General features: G+C 37.9%; 1 protein-coding gene across 2 annotated transcripts in view; it reads right to left on the bottom strand.

The window, feature by feature from the left end:
- Window positions 1-20,084, bottom strand: part of LOC126335557 (cytosolic endo-beta-N-acetylglucosaminidase) — a 117,877-nt gene that overhangs the window by 73,865 nt on the left and 23,928 nt on the right. For both annotated transcript variants that reach the window (XM_049998971.1, XM_049998972.1), the window contains exons 2-3: window positions 17,510-17,658; window positions 5,986-6,289 (exon numbers count right to left, since the gene is read on the bottom strand). In XM_049998971.1, the coding sequence (XP_049854928.1) occupies window positions 5,986-6,289; window positions 17,510-17,658 (453 nt within the window). The remainder of the gene's footprint in view (window positions 1-5,985; window positions 6,290-17,509; window positions 17,659-20,084) is intronic.

Here is a 20,084-nt window from a genome sequence, read left to right as displayed (position 1 = left end):
TTTTTTTCCCCTCCATCCATTTTTCCCCTCCATCCATTAATACACCCTCTACCCTGTAAAAATTGTTCAAACAATTTAGTCTTACATTTATTCACTGCCAGCTTCTCCTCCATCCTTTCTCTTACCTCTTTTGCATGATCACCTCAATTATTCTTCTACTTAATTCTCCCAAAACATTATAAATAAATCTAGCAGTTTCCATTGAAACTATATGTTCTCATTTAATTTCTGATTTTTTTTTTTACTGTCCTCTATCATTCCTCTCAAAACCTATGTAACCATATTATTTTATATCCCCGTATTTACAGTCCATTAGATTAGATTAGATTAATGCTTGTTCCATAGATCATGAATACGACACTTCGTAATGATGTGGAACGTGTCAGGTTAATGAAAGATGTCTGTACACGATATTACATTACACAAAATATTGCATGACACTAATGCTTAAGTTAGGTTTTTTTCCCTCCCTTAATTTATATCTAAAAATTCAGCCAATGAGTAGAAGGAGTTGTCATCTAGAAATTCTTTTAATTTATTTTTAAATGTTGGTTGACTATCTGTCAGGCTTTTGATGCTGTTTGGTAGGTGACCAAAGACTTTTGTGGCAGCATAATTTACCCCTTTCTGTGCCAAAGCCAGATTTAACCCTGCATAGTGAAGATCATCCTTTCTCCTGGTGTTATAGCTATGCACACTGCTATTACTTTTGAACTGGGTTGGATTATTAATAACAAATTTCGTAAGTGAATATATATACTGTGAGGATCCCTAGATAGTTAAATAGATGTCTGCAGAATGACCGTGGGTGGGCTCCAGCAATTATTCTGATTACACGTTTTTGAGCAATGAATACTTTTCTACTCAACGATGAATTACCCCAGAATATGATGCCATACGAAAGCAGTGAATGAAAGTAGGCATAGTGAGCTAATTTACTGAGATTCTTATCACCAAAATTTGCAATAACCCTAATAGCATATGTAGCTGAACTCAGACGTTTCAGCAGACTATCAATGTGTTGCTTCCAGTTTAACCTCTCATCAATGGACACACCTAAAAATTTTGAAAATTCTACCTTAGCTACAGACTTCTGTTCAAAGTCTATGTTTATTACTGGAGTTGTGCCATTTACTGTATGGAACTGTATATACTGTGTTTTATCAAAATTTAAAGAGAGTCCATTTGCTGAGAACCACTTAATAATTTTGTGAAAAACACCATTTACAATTACATCACTTAGTTCTTGGTTTTTGGATGTTATTACTATACTTGTATCATCAGCAAAAAGAACTAACTTTGCATCTTCATCAATATGGAATGGTAAGTTATTAATGTATATCAAGAACAGTAAAGGACCTAAGACCGAACCCTGTGGGACCCCATACTTGATAGCCCCCTAGTTTGAGGAATCAGCTGTTGTTTTAACATTACATGAACCACTAATTTCAACTTTCTGCATTCTTCCAGTTAAGTATGAATTAAACCATTTGTGCACTGCCCCCCTCAAACCATAACGATTTAGCTTATCTAAAAGAATTCCATGATTTACACAATCAAAGGCCTTTGAGAGATCACAAAAAATACCAATGGGTGATGTCCGGTTATTCAGAGCATTTAATATTTGATCAGTGAAAGCGTGTATAGCATTTTCTGTTGAAAAGCCTTTCTGAAAACCAAACTGACACTTATTTAGTACTTTATTTTTACAAATATGGGAGGCTACTCTTGAATACATTACTTTCTCAAAAATTTTTGATAGAGCTGTCAGAAGAGAGACTGTGCGATAGTTGTTGACATCCAACGTATCCCCCTTTTTATGCAATGGTTTTACAATGGCATATTTCAGTCTATCGGGGAAAACACCCTGCTCCAAAGAGCTATTACATACGTGGCTGAGAATCCTACTTATCTGTGGGGAACAATCTTTAAGTATCTTGCTGGAACAGCCATCAATTCCATAAGAGCTTTTACTTTTCAGTGAGCTTATTATTTTACTGATTTCAGAGGGAGAGGTTCGTGGAAATACAGTTGTTTCAAACTGCACAGGTATGGCCTCTTCTATTAGAAGTCTTGCCTCTTCTAGTGGAGATCTAGATCCTACTTTCTCCACAACATTTAAAAAATGATTATTGAAAATATTTCCAATTTCAGATTGTTTGTTAGTACACTTGTCATTCAGTTTTATGGCACTAAAGTCTTCCTGTGCTCTTGGTTGCCCTGTTTCCCTTTCAATAATATTCCAAATTGCTTTAATTTTATTACCAGAGCTACTGATCTCAGACATGATACACATGCTTCTGGACTTTTTAATAACTTTTCTTAGTAGCGCACAATAGTTTTTATAATATTGAACAATTTCGGGGTCAGTACTCCCTCTTGCTGTTAGATACAGTTCTCTTTTACGGTTGCAAGATATTCTTATTCCTTTAGTTAGCCAAGGTTTTTTATACGTTTTCTTGGAATTATGTTTAACTACTTTCTTGGGAAAACTATTTTCAAATACCCTTAAAAATGTATTGTGAAATAAGTTATATTTCAAGTTTGCATCGGGTTCCATATACACTTCATCCCAGTCTAGCTGCTTTAGGCTTTCCCTAAAGTTTGCAGTATTTATATTGTTAAATTGAACGCACTGCTTTGAAATTCTGATTTGATATACTGCATGGAGCTATGTCATGTACTGTAACTAGCTGTGCACCATGATCCGAAAGACCATTCTCAACAGGATAAGCATTTATGTCCTTAAACTTATCTTGGTCTATAAAAAAGTTATCTATCAATGTCCTGCAGTTCTTTGTTATCCGAGTAGGAAAATCAATGACGGAGCTCGAATTGAAAGAACTGAGTAGTAGTACAAGGTCGTTCTTCCTATTACACTCTTTCAGGGAATCAACATTGAAATCCCCACAAATGATAATTTGCTTCCCCCTGTCTGACAGATAGCACAACAAAACATCCAAGTTTTCTAGAAATAGCTGGAAATTCCCTGAGGGGGACCTATACACTGTTCCTTCTGAAAACATTCCTTCCTTTCTCTCTGTCCCACGTTCAAATGAACTGTGGCATAGACCTAAGTAAGGAATGCTTTGTAAGCTTTTAATTAATTTATTTTGGACTTCTGTACTCCTATCCATTCTTAGATCCCTCCCTCCTTCCTGTTTCCCCTCCCTTAACATCTGCATCCACATCCACATGAATACTCTGAAATTTGTAATCAAGTGCTTGGCAAGGGGTTCTCTGAACCACTGTCACATTATTTCATTACCATTCCACTCTCAAAAAGCATGAGAAAAGAATGAACAAATAAAACTTACTGAACAAGCACTGATATCTCTTATCACAAAGGTCATATCTCCTATGCCTGTCATGGTAAACAAAATATCGGGGCATTCACCTGAGAAGGCTGATATACATTCCAATGATTTCCATCCTAACAATATGAATAAACAAACAACTAAGCACGATGTAAATAAAACAGAAAGAAACTTCCACATGGGAAAAATATATTAAAAATAAAGATTCCAAGACTTACCAAGCGGGAAAGCGCCGGCAGACAGGCACATGAACAAAACACACAGACACACACACAGAATTACAAGCTTTCGCAACTGGCAGTTGCTTCGTCAGGAAGGAAGGAAGGAGAGGGAAAAATGAAAGGGTGTGGGTTTTAAGGGAGAGGGTAAGGAGTCATTCCAATCCCGGGAGCGGAAAGACTTCCCTTAGGGGAAAAAAAGGACAGGTGTACACTTGCGCACACACACACACACATATCCATCCGCACATACACAGACACAAGCAGACATATTTTCAAAATATGTCTGCTTGTGTCTGTGTATGTGCGGATGGATATGTGTGTGTGTGTGTGCGAGTGTACACCTGTCCTTTTTTTCCCCTAAGGGAAGTCTTTCCGCTCCCGGGATTGGAATGACTCCTTACCCTCTCCCTTAAAACCCACACCCTTTCATTTTTCCCTCTCCTTCCTTCCTTCCTGACGAAGCAACTGCCAGTTGCGAAAGCTTGTAATTCTGTGTGTGTGTCTGTGTGTTTTGTTCATGTGCCTGTCTGCCGGCGCTTTCCCGCTTGGTAAGTCTTGGAATCTTTATTTTTAATACAAACAACTAAGCAGTTATATAAACACTGGAAGGTCAGATGGCAAATGAGTGCTAAGTAAAGAAGTGAAAGTTGAAGGGTCAACAGAATATACAGAAGAGTAATACAAAGGAAAGAAACTTTAACAGAAAACCAACCACCCAGAGTACAAAAAAATCCTTCAGGACTGCTAAGATCCATGGGAGAAGTAATTATCTATAGAGGGTGGGAGAACTAATCATCCACAAAATAATGAAGTGACTAACAGATACTGTCCTGAAAGAATAGCAGTTTAGTTAAAGACACATGCAGGAAAACACAATGCAATAGAACACAGATGGAGGAAAAAAACATCTACATTTATAGCAGTTGTAAGTTTAGAAAAAGTTTTTATAGATGAAGTTGACTGGAATACTCTCTATGAAATTTTTACATAAAATACAGGGAGCAACTTGTACAGAAAGCAGACAGTGGTTGTGGGAGTCAAAGGACATGACAACTAGGCGTAATTGTGGAGGGACTGGGACAGAGCTGTCGCCTGTCCCTCATGTTAGTCAATCTGTACATAGAGCATGCAATAAAGCAAAGCATGGAGAAATATGGAAAGAATTCTGTAAAAAGATTGCAAATAAATTGGAAGATCAGTTGAGCAGCTTGGATAGTATCTTAAACAGAGGTTATAACATGAGCACCAACAAAAGCAATAAAAGGGTTATTAAGTGTCATCAGATTAAATTAGGTGATTTAATAGAATATTAAGATAGGACATGGTAGGATAGGACATTTAATATTAGGAAGTAAAACAGGAGACAAGTTGGGGTGGGGGAATGGAATAAGAGACAAATTTTGCTGTTTGGGCACCAAAATAACTGAGGGTGGAAGATGTAAAGAGGATATAAAATGCAGACAGACAATACCTAGAAGAGCTTTTATGGAAAATGGAAGTTTGTTAGCATTTAGTGGTATGTAGCCTTAAATAGAAGTGGCACATGGATGATAAGCAGTAGACACAAGAGGAGAATGTGGTTGTTTGAAATTTGATGATACAGAAGAATGCTGAAGATAAGATTGGTAGAGCAGAAAAATTAATGAAGAAATGCTGCATCAAACTGGAGAGAAAGTAAACAAATCACATAACTTGACTAAAAGGAGGACAGGTGTCAGAACACATAACATGGCATTAGCAGACAGTTAATTTAGTACTACAGTGAAATGTTGGCAGTAAGAATGTAGTGGGAGACAAAGGCTTGATTATAGCAAGCAGATTCAAGTGGAAGTACACTGCAGTATTTATGTGCAGAAATTGACTACCACAGATAACTGCACAAACCAGTTCACAGACAGCAGCTGCAACAACAACAACTAATACTACTTACTACTGCTACTATTACTACTACTACTACTACAATTTTTGTAATAGGTCAAAGTAGATTTAAGTATGGCAATGCCTCATCAAGGCAAAGATTTGGTGATAAGTGTCCTTCCTACGAACGTTATTTTTTTCAGCAGGAAGTAAAGCCTTAGATTTTTTTCTTTGATTGTGTATATGTGGTGTCATTACATTAACTCTCACTCATAATCTGATATGTGATACAAACCAAGATTTCATCATTGTCACAGCAAAATCCAGAAACCTAGCTTCTTCTTCAGTCAAAGAATGAATTTTATATCTGGATATAGCATGCCTATTCTGAACTCACATTTGGTGCACAACAGCACTGAAAATGAAGTGTCGTATCTTGGCATGCCATAGACTATAAAGATGACAGCAAAGCACTCTACCTGCATCTTTACTTTTACTTTAATTTGAAGTAAAAATGACAGGAACAATCTATTGTATGTTTCTCTGAAAATTGTGTGTTTCAGACATTATATTATGCTGAATTTTGTTACCTGTTGAAAATGTTTAGTTCATTCTGCCATGCAAGTTTTCCATCTTGTGTGACACTGTCGTACCAAATAACCTCCCCAGTAGTGACAGTCTTGTGTAGAGTTTCAACAAATAAGTTCACAAATTTCTGAAACTTTTCCATTAGTTCTGGGGCAATTACATTCTCAATATTTAAAAGATAACCATCAAAGTTGTAGTGGTGGCATATATCACAAAGTGCTTTTGCAAAGGACTGCCAAATTTCATCACTCTTTAAAATCTCTTCCCACATCTTCTCTCCATCTTTCCATTCAGTTATTACAGTACCTGAAACAAAGAAGAAAAACATAAATATAAGCACAGTGGGTAGGATAATGATTTAATGTGGTGGCAATTATGAGGAAACAGTCTTCACAATTGTATCATAAAATTTCTATATTTCTGCATATATTAAAGAGTATCAGTTTTTCAAATGCTAATACACAAATATATGGTATAGTGTTGGGCACTTAGGGAGGACATTTGACTAGTAACTTACTTTGACATGGCATCACATTCAAACATTTGATATTGTATCAGAAAGCAGACTTTTTTTAAATATAAAATTCTAAACTTACTAAGCAGTTCAAGGAACCTGCGTGAATACCACTAACAATGTATCTTTCTCCTACTTGGGACATCATTTGAAACAGTATCAGAGAGGCAAGTGATTAGCTCATGTCCTTCTCAAGTGTCAATGGAAGATTTTAAAATCAGAGCCTCTCACTCTCTCTTTCAAGTATCTTTAGGTTGTGCGCACAAGGTTAAGAGGACTCTGTTTCATTTTTACCACCATAGAAAATATTAATCAATAATGGGAGTCAACGCTGGGTCTTCCTTATGGCAGTCAATGTAGATAAAGTACTATTTCTTGCATGAAAAAGTGATCAAGGAAATGGAAGAAAAACTGAGAAAGTTAATAGGTATAGCTATAAGTATAAGTGATGTTGATCATTCAGGACATACAGTAAAAACCTTTCGCCAACGGCTTTTATTGGTGGCACTGTAGAAATACCTACAATGCTGGTTTGTTGGAGAATGTGGAAGTGTTAGCTTGTACACTGTACTGGCAAGAACCTAGAATGATCTGACATTAATGAGAACGGTGTAAAAGCTGCAACTGGAAAAACAGTCATATCACGAGATAGATATCTCAGGAATGATTTTTTTGTCATTTAATTGGGGGAAGAGGGGGGGAGGGGGTTACAAAAAGACTTAAATGTACAAAAATGTCATTGTTTTTTGATATGGCTCCTTCAAATATCCATCACTTCCAGGATGAAAATTTGAGATATGTTTCACTAGTCTGGAAGAAACAGGCTCTCTCTTGACACTGTCACAACTTTGTAGTGTCTTCAAGAGCACTATGCAAAGAAACATTGATGCTCTGAGAAAACTTGGGACACCTGACCACTTTCCTCTTGCTACCAAACATACAGCAAGTGCTGAATAGTATGCGAAACTCTGCTTGGTCTCTCGAATTTTATTAAAACACCTGAAGTAGAAGAAAAGCAATATACTAGCTCCCACGGCAATGAGATTTTTTTAAATCATCTATGAAATTGGTGCCTCACCCATCCTATGCACCTGACCTGATGTTATGTCATTATATCTCAATACTTATGACCAAAAAACCACAGGCTATGATTCATGTTAGGAAAATGTGTCGAATGTCACTCTTCACAAAGTGCGAGTTACCACTGCTTTCAGGTGTTTTAAAATGCAGAAGTGTTTATGAGAAATAATTTTTTTTAATGCATTGCTTGATTATTGTAGTTAATTTCTTGAAAAAACTACTGTGTATGGACCCGTAACAAATTGTCAGCAAGGGTGCAAAATGAAAAGTGTTACAACAGTATTGATGATTTATGACACAGACAAAGGTGTCTCTGTACATAATGTTTGTTGATACATTGTGGTGATATACAAATAAGTTAGGGTTGTATGCATTCTTTCAAATGTTTTTTGTGTGTTTAAAAGGCACTATTCACGGAATAACACTTAAAAACACCATACGTTAACAGTCATTGAAAAGAATAGGATAGTTGATATACAATACCAATTACAAAACAATTAATCTGTCACTTTTAACTTACACGAGTCACTTCTACAGTTTGGAAAAATGACAGTGTTCGGTCCACTATTCCTGATGAAAAAATGCTTGACAGCAGTACAAACTCTAATCCAATGTTGTAAGTATCAATAATGAGCTTCCTGGAAGATTAAAATTGTAAGCTGTGCTCAAAATTTTCCACCCACAGCAACATTCTAATCAATTTATCTGTCCCAAGACAATGTCTCACTCAAAACTCAACTCTGTTGATATCTCTCCATGTTGTTGTAGTGGCCTTCAGTCCTGAGACTGGTTTGATGCAGCTTTCAATGCCACTCTATCCTGTGCAAGCTTCTTCATCTCCCAGTACCTACTGCAACCTACATCCTTCTGAATATGCTAATTGTATTCATCTCTTGGTTTCCCTCTACGATTTCCACCCTCCACGCTGCCCTCCAATACTAAATTGGTGATTCCTTGAAGCCTCAGAATATGTCCTACCAACCAATCCCTTTCTTCTAGTCAAGTTGTGCCACAAATTTCTCTTCTCCCCAATTCTATTCAATACCTCCTCATTAGTTATGTGATCTACCCATCTAATCTTCAGCATTCTTCAGCAGCACCACATTTCGAAAGCTTCTATTCTCTTCTTGTCCAAACTATTTATCATCCATGTTTCACTTCCATACATGGCTACACTCCATACAAATACTTTCAGAAACAACTTCCTGAGACTTAAATCTATACTCAATGTTAACAAATTTCTCTTCTTCACAAATGATTTCCTTGCCATTGCCAGTCTAAATCTACTTTGACCATCATCAGTTATTTTGCTCCCCAAATAGCAAAACTGATCTACTACTGTAAATGCCTCATTTCCTAGTCTAACTCCATCACCATCACCTGATTTAATTCAACTACATTCCATTATCATCATTTTGCTTTTGTTGATGTTATATCGTCCTTTTCATTCCATTCAACTGCTCTTCCGGGTCCTTTGCTGTCTCTGACAGAATTACGATGTCATCGGCAAATCTCAGTTTTTAGTTCTTCTGCATGGATTTTAATTCCTACTCTGAATTTTTCTTTTGTTTCCTTTATTGCTTGCTCAATTTATAGATTGAATAACATCGAGGATAGGCTACAACATTGTCTCACTCCCTTCCTAACCACTGCTTAACTTTTGTGCCCCTCGACTCGTATAACTGCCATCTAGTTTCTGTACAAATTGTAAATAGCCTTTCTCTCCCTGTATTTTACCCCTGCCACCTTTAGAATTTGAAAGAGAGTATTCCAGCCAACATTGTCAAAAGCTTTCTCTAAGTCTACAAATGCTAGAAACGTAGGTTTACCTTTCCTTAATCTATCTTCTAAGATGAGTTGTAGGGTCAGTATTGCCTCACGTGTTCCAACATTTCTACAGAATCCAAACTGATCTTCCCCGAGGTCGGCTTCTACCAGTTTTTCCATTTGTCTGTAAGGAATTCATGTTAGTATTTTGTGGTCGTGACTTATTAAACTGGTACTTCGGTAATTTTCACATACATCAACACCTGCTTTCTTTGGGATTGGAATTATTATATTCTTCTTGAAGTCTGGGGGTATTTCCCCTGTCTGATACATCTTGCTCACCAGATGGTAGAGTTTTGTCAGGGCTGGCTCTCCCAAGGCTATCAGTAGTTCTAATGGAATGTTGTCTACTCCTGGGGCCTTGTTTCAACTTAGGTCTTTCAGTGCTCTGTCAAACTCTTCATGCAGTATCATATTTCCCATTTCATCTTCATCTACGTCCTCTTCCATTTCCATGATATTGTTCTCAAGCACATCGCCCTTGTATAGACTTTCTACATACTCCCACTTTTCTGCTTTCCATTGATTGCTTAAAACTGGGTTTCCATCTGAGCTCTTGATATTCATACAGGTGGTTCTCTTTTCTCCAAAGGTCTCTTTAATTTTCGTGTAGGCAGTATCTAGCAATACATGCCTCTACATGCTTACATTTGTCCTCTAGCCATCCCTTCTTAGCCATTTTGCACTTCCTGTCGATCTCATTTTTGAGATGTTTGTATTCCTTTTTGCCTGCTTCATTTACCGCATTTTTATATTTTTTCCTTTCATCAATTAAATTCAATATTTCTTCTGTTACCCAAGGATTTCTAGCAGCCCTCGTCTCCTTACATACTTGATCCTCTGGTGCCTTCACTATTTCATCTCTCAAAGCTATCCATTCTTCTTCTACTGTATTTCTTTCCCTCAGTCTTGTCAATTGTCCCCTAATGCTCACTCTGAAACTCTCTACAAACTTTGGTTCTTTCAGTTTATCCATGTTCCATCTCCTTAAATTCCCACCTTTTGGCAGTTTCTTCACTTTTAATCTACAGTTCATAACCAATAGATTGTGGTCAGAGTATACATCTGCCACTGGAAATGTTTTACAGTTTAAAACCTGGTTCCTAAATCTCTGTTTTACCATTATATAAACTACCTGAAACCTTCCAGTGTCTCCAGGCCTCTTCCATGTATACAACCTACTTTCATGATTCTTGAACCAAATGTTAGCTACTATTAAGTTATGCCCGGTGCAAAATTCTACCAGACGGCTTCCTCTTTCTTTCCTTACCCACATTCCATATTCACCTTCTCTTTCTTTTCCTACTATCAAATTCCAGTCATACATGACTATTAAATTTTCATCTCCCTTCACTACCTGAATAATTTATTTTATCTCATCATACATTTCATCAATCTCTTTGTCATCTGTGGAACTGGTTGGCATATAAACTTGTACTACTGTGGTAGGCATGGGCTTCGTGTCTATCTTTGCTACAATAATGCGTTCACTATGCTGTTTGTAGTAGCTTACCTGTGTTCCTATTTTTTTTATTCATTATTAAACCTTCTCCTGCAGTCACCCTATTTGATTTTGTATTTATAATCCTGTATTCACCTGACCAGAAGTCCTGTTCCTCCTGCCACTGAACTTCACTAATTCCTACTATGTCTAACTTTAACCTATCCATTTCCCGCTTTAAATTTTCTGACCTACCTGCCCAATTAAGGGATCTGACATTCCAAGCTCCAATCCATAGAATGCCAATTTTCTTTCTGCTGATGACAGCGTCCTCCTAAGTAGTCCCCTGCCCGGATATCCAAATGGGGGACTATTTTACCCCGGAATATTTTACCCAAGAGGTCGCCATCATCATTTAACGATACAGTACAGCTGCATGCTTTAGGGAAAAATTACAGATGTAGTTTCCCCTTGCTTTCAGCCGTTCGCAGTACCAGCACAGCAAGGCCATTTTGGTTAATGTTACATGGCCAGATCAGTCAATCATCCAGACTGTTGCCCCTGGAACTACCGAAAAGGCTGCTGCCCCTCTTCAGGAATCACACATTTGTCTGGCCTCTCAACAGATACCCATTTGTGGTTGCACCTACAGCACGGCTATATGTATCGTTGAAGTGCGCAAGCCCCCTCACCAATGGCAAGGTCCCTGGTTCTTGGGGGTAGGGGAAATCTCTCCCCTACTATTAGCATTTCACCAAAGATTTCCTGTATGTCTAATGGGATAACAATATGTCCTGATGCACTGAAACTATATACTCAACCAAACACTGAACCTTGTCCTTTGCCTCCTGCACACTTAAATGTCACAGTTTACAGTAGCAAACTGCACAAACGGCCAGTGTGCCAAACTATGAAACTGTTTGACATTCAGATAATTCAGACTTTTTCCACAGTCATAAGGGGTTGTCAGCTCAAAACTGGGTTCTGCCTTATGCACAACACCCACTTTCACAACTGGGTTAACCACACATTCTCTGGAAACTGACAGCATTCTGCAATGGCATAAAGCAGTGCACCCAAAATGTTTTGAGTTTCTTGCCTTACATTAACTCTGTTTCGAGAAAATCCAGCAGCACGTTAAACTATGAACTGGCTAGAGTAACCAAAGTTCATATGAAGCAACATACAGAAATCATGGTGATTACAATACAGGATGTGACAAATAAAAGTGGCCCTGAGAGAAGAGTTACCAGTTACAAAGAAACACAGCAGAGGAAAGGAAATACAGCACTAAACTGACTATAGCAGATGTTGAAAGTGACTAGCATTCATCTCTTGGCACTCTTGGACCTCGATCAGGAAGTTGCTGAGGACGGATTGAAGCTGGACTCCTGGAATTGCTGCAGTTTCATCCAAAATTATCTGCTGCAGTTCTTGAAGACTATGGGGTTTTTTATGATACGCTTTAGACTTGAGGGCTCCCCACACTATAACACAGTGGCAGATCAGATCACATGGATGGTCAGCAAGGGCCACGACCAGACTGACCTCTGCTAACAACTCTGTCAGATGTGAAGTTTGTGTAAAAGTGCTCCAAGGTTCAGCCAGCTGTATGGACAGCTGGTTCATCCTTTTGGAAGTAACTGTAGGTCCTTTCCTCCTCTGTTAATGCTGCCACAAATGGTTTCAAAATGTTGGCAATATAACGTGCCGAAGTCAGTGTCTAATTAAAGAAAATGGAATAAATAATGCAGTGAGCAGACACTGCACACCAAACCCTAACCTTCTGATCATGCAATGGGGTTCCGTGGAAGTTATGCAGATTCTCTGCTGCCCAGAACCTACAACTCTTGAGAGTCGACATAACCACTCAGGTAAAACCAGGCTTCATCACACATAAATATCGAAGCTGTTCATTATCATCTCAGCCAACATCTACTCACAAAACTGGGGGAGCATCTCCTGGTTTTAATGTACGAACAACACACACTCAGTAGCAATGCAAGTGCAGATCAAAGTGGAGTAACCGTCCACATGATCGACATAAGACAATTTCTTGGGACAAGCATCAGGTTGATTTGGTGGGACTCTGAAGCATTTTATGGTGAACTGCAGCCACTTTTTGGAGTGTTCTTTGACTTGTTCAAAACAGATCCTCACTGGTGCCATTTTCAGGCTAAGCATTGCATGGCACTCTTTGTTGGCTGGCACTTTGAAACCATTAAACTTCTCGGCAAACAACTGACCACACCATTTCCACGACTTTGTTGGTCACAAAACCTTCCACAACGAACACCCCATGCTCCGCTGTGAGTATTATTGCCACTTTGCACTCCTCCATTCACAATGACATAGCCCCCACTACGCTCTGAACTGCTGTGGATCATGTGGCAGGCATACAAATGGTGTGTGCATCACAGGGTGTGGTTGTATCCATACAGAGAAATCCAATCGTATCCACTCATCCAGGCCACTTTTATTTACCCCATCCTGTATTTGAATGCATGGTTTTGTTGCAATATGACTGGATAAAATCATTTCGGCTTCCAGACTTGTCAATTTGCTAATATACATGCACCAACTCTTGAGTGAATGCTCCTCAGCCACTGTTAAGTGATAACTCATTGCTGTGTGGTTGCTGGCCTTGTCTTTTCATAGCCATGATACTGGATGTCATAGCACTGGTGCTAGGTGCACTGCTGCACACAGCAATGTTTTCTACTAGGGTTTGTCACACCTGCTGTAATTTCGCAATAGTAGGATCCTGAGGGAGGTCACCATCTGTATTGAAGATACTATTAGATATTTTGATCTGAATAATTTTGTTTTTATGCTATTCCAGGAACCACTACTCTCATGATGATAGAGATGTCATCAAATGCAATTTTATGTAAATTTTGCACAACATGTTCAGCTACAGTTAATTTTTCTGGATAATACAGTCACAGATACTACTTCTGTTCAATCTGGCATTGTTCTACTGAGTACATATTACTGTCCACATTAATATGCTATTTTGTAAATGCCAAGTGCTCTGATATCTATTTAATCTTTCGCAGGTGCCATGGGTTGGCGTATTTTAGCTGGAAGCATGAAGACTGACATTATGTCTCTTTAGGAACTGAGGTCTAATGTGCTCTGTCACTGAATCACAGAATGACCAGACAAAAATTCTTGTTCATTTGCTTAGTGGTGTTCAGCTGATGTATGCATACTGAAATTGCTTGCAGTATTTGTTGCTTGTTGTAGCCATTTTCACAGAAGACAGATGGATCAATTCTTGTGGTAAGATCTGGCATCAGAAACAACTTCTGTCCTTAAAGGCCTTAACAGAGTGAATTTTTGAGCCAAGTGGTGAAGGCTACAAGTGTTGTGATACTGATCTATATGAGTGGATTTTGTCATTCTGTGGTTCAGTAACAGAGAAGATAGCTGGCTCGTGAAGAATCATAACATCATGTTAGTCTTCAGACCTACAGCTAAAATATATATGCAAACTAGTGATGTCAGTGAAAAATAATGTAGACCAAAAATCTTCTGGCATTAACAAAATAACATGTGAAGGTGTACAGTATTAAGTTTGGCAGACCATTCACATGACAGAATAATGCTGGATGTATATTTTAAACAATTTAAAAACAGAGGTGTCTACAACTACATTATCTAGAGAAATTGGAATAACTGACATAAAATTGCATTGAACAATATATGCATCAAACAGAAAGGGTAAAAATTTCTGGGATAGCATAATAAAAGAAGTTATGAAGATCACAATACCTGATAATACCCTCGATGCAGACTGCGAATTGCAGGCAAAGACAACATGGAATACATGCATCACATGGTTAAAGTGGGCACAGCAGATTCAGTCTGAAGACATTGCCTTCTGTGGTGATTGACTGAGAATCAGTGCTGTCACAGCCAGATGGTAATGACTCTATTTAATGATGAGGCCAGAAACCACATTCAGTTAACATCTGATAATGGCTGTGGAGCATTAAGCAGAACAGCTTCCAGCCAAGGGCTCATGCATGTGAAACCACTTGATGCAGTTGTATGCCCAAGAGATTTTGCTAATGAAGATCATCTTTGTGCAAATGGTTTAGAACATAGTATTAAATTATGAATATAGTGTTTTACTGCACTAATACCTCTTTAAATATTGTACAATTAACAGCAACATCAACAATAACAACATTACTAAACACAGGGTTTGTAGAAAATTTGAAATGTCATTAGCACAAAATATATCAATGGAAACACAATATTATACAGGACATCCCAATTAAAAAAAAAAAAAAAAAATCATAAAAGTGTTACGGGTTCATACACTGTGTACCATGAGATGTAAAAGGCTTTTACTTCTTAACATACTGTTTCCTGCATCGACACTGGAACTGCTACCACGAAGAATAATAAACAACTGTCTGCGATATATCCGCACTTAAATTCACCACTGTTTAAAGTTCATCAATAGTTGTGGAAGATGGAATATTGCTCATTATATGGACCTGCAAGAGACATTTAAGCCGGCCGCAGTGGTCTAGCGGTTCTAGGCACTCAGTCCGGATCCGCGCGACTGCGACGATTGCAGGTTCGAATCCTGCCTCGTGCATGGATGTGTGTGATGTCCTTAGGTTTAAGTAGTTCTAAGTTCTAGGGGACTAATGACCTCAGATGTTAAGTCCATAGTTCTCAGAGCCATCTGAACCATTTTGAGAGACATTTAATCTACTGTCATGTAGTGCCTACAAAGTGACACATATGTAAAGGCCACTTCTTAACTGAAAGAAATTTACTGTTGTTGACTCAAAGTTGCCCAAGGTCTTGCAAGCAAAAGAGTCTAAGTGATTATGAGCCCAGAGTTCAGACTGAGCTGGAAAAGATTTATCAATGTGCAGTCATTAACTTTCCTATCAAAGAAAACAGTTTGAAGAGTACTGGTGGAGCAGAAATTACTCCATATTACAGCAGTTAGTTTTATGAGACTGTTACTGGAAGGATGGGAAATTTTTCAGTCCGAACTGCACACACGATAGTCATGATCGAGTCAGCAAGATGACAGCAGCTGAGATAGACTCTTTCCCAAACAACAGGTCTTCCAGTACTTTGTTGGAGGCAAACTGGCACCCATGTCCTGCAAGGTGTGGTCTGGCATATGGCATACAGATCAAAGTGGTGGTGCCACATCGCTCATGGCGAGAAGCCTGAAGGTGGCAGCACTAGGCTGGCTGCATCTTATACACTGCTACACCAGATGCAATTGCTGCTGACTTGGCTGTGGCATTTGGCTATTACAACCATTCAGATCAGCTCCTGCGCACAGCAGTGCAATCTGTGACCACAGTGGCAGAAGCAGTGGAGAGTCAGGATGGCACAGGGGGTATCAAAGTCCAGACCTTGATGTACAGCTGGCAGTTGATGAACAAACAATGACTGCCTAGTGTAAGCAGAATGGATGGCTACGTAGTGGCCCAATGGTGTGACTGAGTGATTTATGCCTTGGTGGCTTGATGGGCGCATAAAATAGCACCTTGATGCCCATTTAATTTGCTGCTGCTGGCAGCTGCACCATGCAGTGGTGACTGCTGATTCAGCATCCTGTATGCCAGCTTACTGCAATGCTGTTGTCATGCGGATGATGGACAAGTGCTCTGGTGATGCCACCAGCTGTGAGAAAATATCAGTAATAGGTGCTGAAAGCATGTCATACTTTTGCTGCTGACATGGCTGTGGCATTTGGCTATTAAAGTATCACAAACAATAAGTGTAAGCAATTGCAACAAATAATTTTGGGCCCAGAGTTCAATTCTTACAATGGGTATTCCAGCACAATAATACAGAGCCACACTTCCTACTGTCTGTATGATTTATGCATGATGGCTCCTACATTCCTGATGATGTTTTCAACTGATACAGATGCCATGTCTGGAGTGATTAAAACCTATAATCCAAGATAATCTTAGATCACCAATTATGACTCTCTACCAACTTGTGGGCTGAAATTATATGAGATCAACTACTATGACCTCATTTGCTGCTACCCCATCTGAGCATACTTATTACTTGGTTTTCATTCGAGATGTCACTGGTGTTGGAGAATGTACATCTTGTTGTTTATGAGAGGATGTGGTTTGAACACCACCTCACTTTGAGATTTATGTTTTTGGGCAACTGATAAACAAATGCACTCGTAATTGGATTGGAATAAGCTGGCACTATCGCTGGATCTCTTTTTTTAGCATTCTTTTTTTTTAATGGGATTACATGCAGTTTTAGGGCATGAAACCTTACTAGAAACTGAAGAAGAGCTTAGTAGTTTCCTAGTTGTTTGTCTTATTGTACAGCAAAACGTAGGAAGTCGAGGGTGAGATATACAATTTCATGTGTCACTTCAGTATGTGTTAACAAGCAGTATTTGTCACTTTTAAAAGTTACTATAAAATTAACATGTTTCTTAAAGTGTAAGTTGTTTACATCTCTTAAAAGAAACTAAGAATTCATACATAACTAATACTTCCTCACTCCCAGATACACAGTTTAAGATCCTCTACCATCTGTATAGCACTACTCAATGCCCACTGTAAAGTAAATACACAAGTAAAATATTGATCACAGCACTTGTTAAATGCTTAAAATGGTGTTCTTATTAATCAAATCTTACCTAAGATTTTCACTCCATGTAAATGAGCAGCATTGATCCACCCAACTGGAGGTATAGTAACAAAATGATGGCTGAAGTAGACAAATGTATCAATCCCTGTCCAGTGGAAAAATCTGTAACTATCATGTTTAGTACTGTCTGCTAGGAACCTAGAACAAACAAAACTTGTAAAACATATAATATTCCAAAACATCTTCTTTAATAAAATATAAGTGGAAAGTAAACAGTGATCAACAGCGAAAGGCGATATTGAACTGGGAATACTAAACGGTAATTATCTGATAAATGTAAAACATGAATTCAAGATCACACAAAAGTATTTTGAACCATGACAAAAACAATGCAAAGAGGCACGTGACCAGTGACCAGAATATAAACAGTTAATAGAGTTTGACAAAGTTTCCAGTTTACAAAAGGTTGCCAGTAATAGCTCTCAACAATATAGTGAATATACAAGAAAAACAAGCTAAATCAGGAAAGACTGGACAATAATAACAATTAAAAAGACACAAAGAATAATACAACCAGGACTACAAAATAAGTAAGTAAAGCAAAAGGTGGAAGAAGTGGGACTGTACCTGAAAAATAAAAGAGAGGAGAACTATTGTCACACACAGAGATAGGAAAGTAACTGATGTGATACAGAGGAGTGGAGAAACTATTTCAAACATTGTATTAGCATGAGTAAAGTAACACATTGACAAATAATAGGCAGAAGAAGACACACCCTCGTGTCTAGGCATAAAATACTTCCTGCAGAATATACTCAACAACACACTAGAAGTGATCTGTCGTTTGACTCCATTTTTAATACTTATATTTTGCTACTTCTCCAGTTGCCCCTTCTATAACAAGGCATACTATTTGCTCAGTCCTGGAATATTAATGTGCAGCTCTCGGGTAATATCTATATATTCATCAGTATTTCATCTCTCTTTGCAATCGATGTGTTGCTTACATTGTCTGTTGTTCTCTTCCCCTGTTTATCTGCTGTACTGGCTTTTTAACACACACAAAATTGCACCAGCCATCACCACTTTCATTAGTGCAGAGTAAGATGCTACGGTGTTTAAGACAATGGTTTCGCTTTCATAAAGAGGAGGGGAATGGTGTTAACGGTAGCTAACATACCTCTCAATTAAATTTTTCTTTGCTTTCTTAATCAGTTGAACTGAATACTAAGTTGTCCCATAAACAAGACAGACAACTTTCATACCCATGTTATTCCAATCTGAGCTTTTGCTCTAATTATCTTGTTATTAACGGGATATTAAATTTAAATATATTTTCCTTTCTTTGCAGCATTATGGCATTATCTCAGTATTTATTTACACTTTTTTCCATTTCTATCTGCAATATTTTCCTTCTTGTACTTATTTGTTAAAAGTTAATAAATACTCATAAGTAACTGTTTTGGTATGTGCACTCTTTCAAGCCCTTGGGCTTCACTGAAAATTAACAATTTCTTCTTTTGCAGCATAACTAACAATGGTAAATTCATCACTCATCTTTGCAGTGGTACAGTAAAGGGGTGGTGGCAGTATTTCCTGCTTTATATTTGTAAAAGAACATTTGACGACAAAATTTAAAATATCATCCTTTCATTTTAATTTTGTCTTCTTTGATCCCTATATCATCAGCAAAAGTCTTGTCCCACATGATTGTGTCAGCGAGAGATTATTACTGCGTCACTAAACTTTCTTACAATGTTTGGAAAGCTTCTTTTCAAATAGTTGGTGACAGTAGTTACTGAAGGATTTGGTATGATTAATACATGTTTTCTGCAGTTTTATGATTTATTTCACGTCTACTGTGCAGTAAGCATGATTTTTAAGAAGTTTACTTTTTTTAAAAATACGTTGCAAGGGTTTCCCAGCAACATATAAATAGTCCGGGTGATAGGATTCTATTAAGCTTGATCATTTGTTAGCTCGAATTTGAGTCACAGTGTCTTTAGTTGTTCCATACCAGATTTTTAAATTATCCGCACTGCAGCCGCAAAAATGAGATGGAGCTCTTTATTATTGAATTTACTGAACAAGTAGAGTTTCTAACTGCTTCGTAGTGAACCACATACAAGGGATGTCTTGCCCTGAAATGTTATCATCACCCAGGATATTATAAAAACAATGTCATGGTTCTCTACTGCCTGGAGTATCGACTGATATTCGTTCTCAAATTATATAATTAAAAAAAAAAACATATTTATCTGTCAGTCTCTTGTTTTCATTTTTAATACATAGTTTTCTGTGATGCACTCAAAACTGCTGAAGTTATCCAAGTTTCAAAAAGAGGCATAAGCATCTTCTCAAAAACTAGTGACCAGTTTCTATTGTTCCAGTTTTCTCAAAAGTTTTGTCCCTTGTGCACAACCAGCTAAATAACTATTTCTAAAAGCATGATCATCTCTCTAACAGACAGTGAATAACAACATGATAAAAATGCTACTACTGCTGTCACTGAAGTTGGTAACCAGATGTTAACTGCATTTGCTAACAAGGATTTGGTATGTGTTGTACTTCTGTAATCACAGAAACACTTTTTACTGTATACCCTTTAACATACTACTTGCAAA

The sequence above is a fragment of the Schistocerca gregaria genome, chromosome 2, assembly GCF_023897955.1.
Source record: "Schistocerca gregaria isolate iqSchGreg1 chromosome 2, iqSchGreg1.2, whole genome shotgun sequence".
NCBI lineage: Eukaryota > Metazoa > Arthropoda > Insecta > Orthoptera > Acrididae > Schistocerca > Schistocerca gregaria.
Note: the sequence above shows the minus strand (reverse complement) of the source record. Positions and strands in the feature narration are given on the sequence as shown.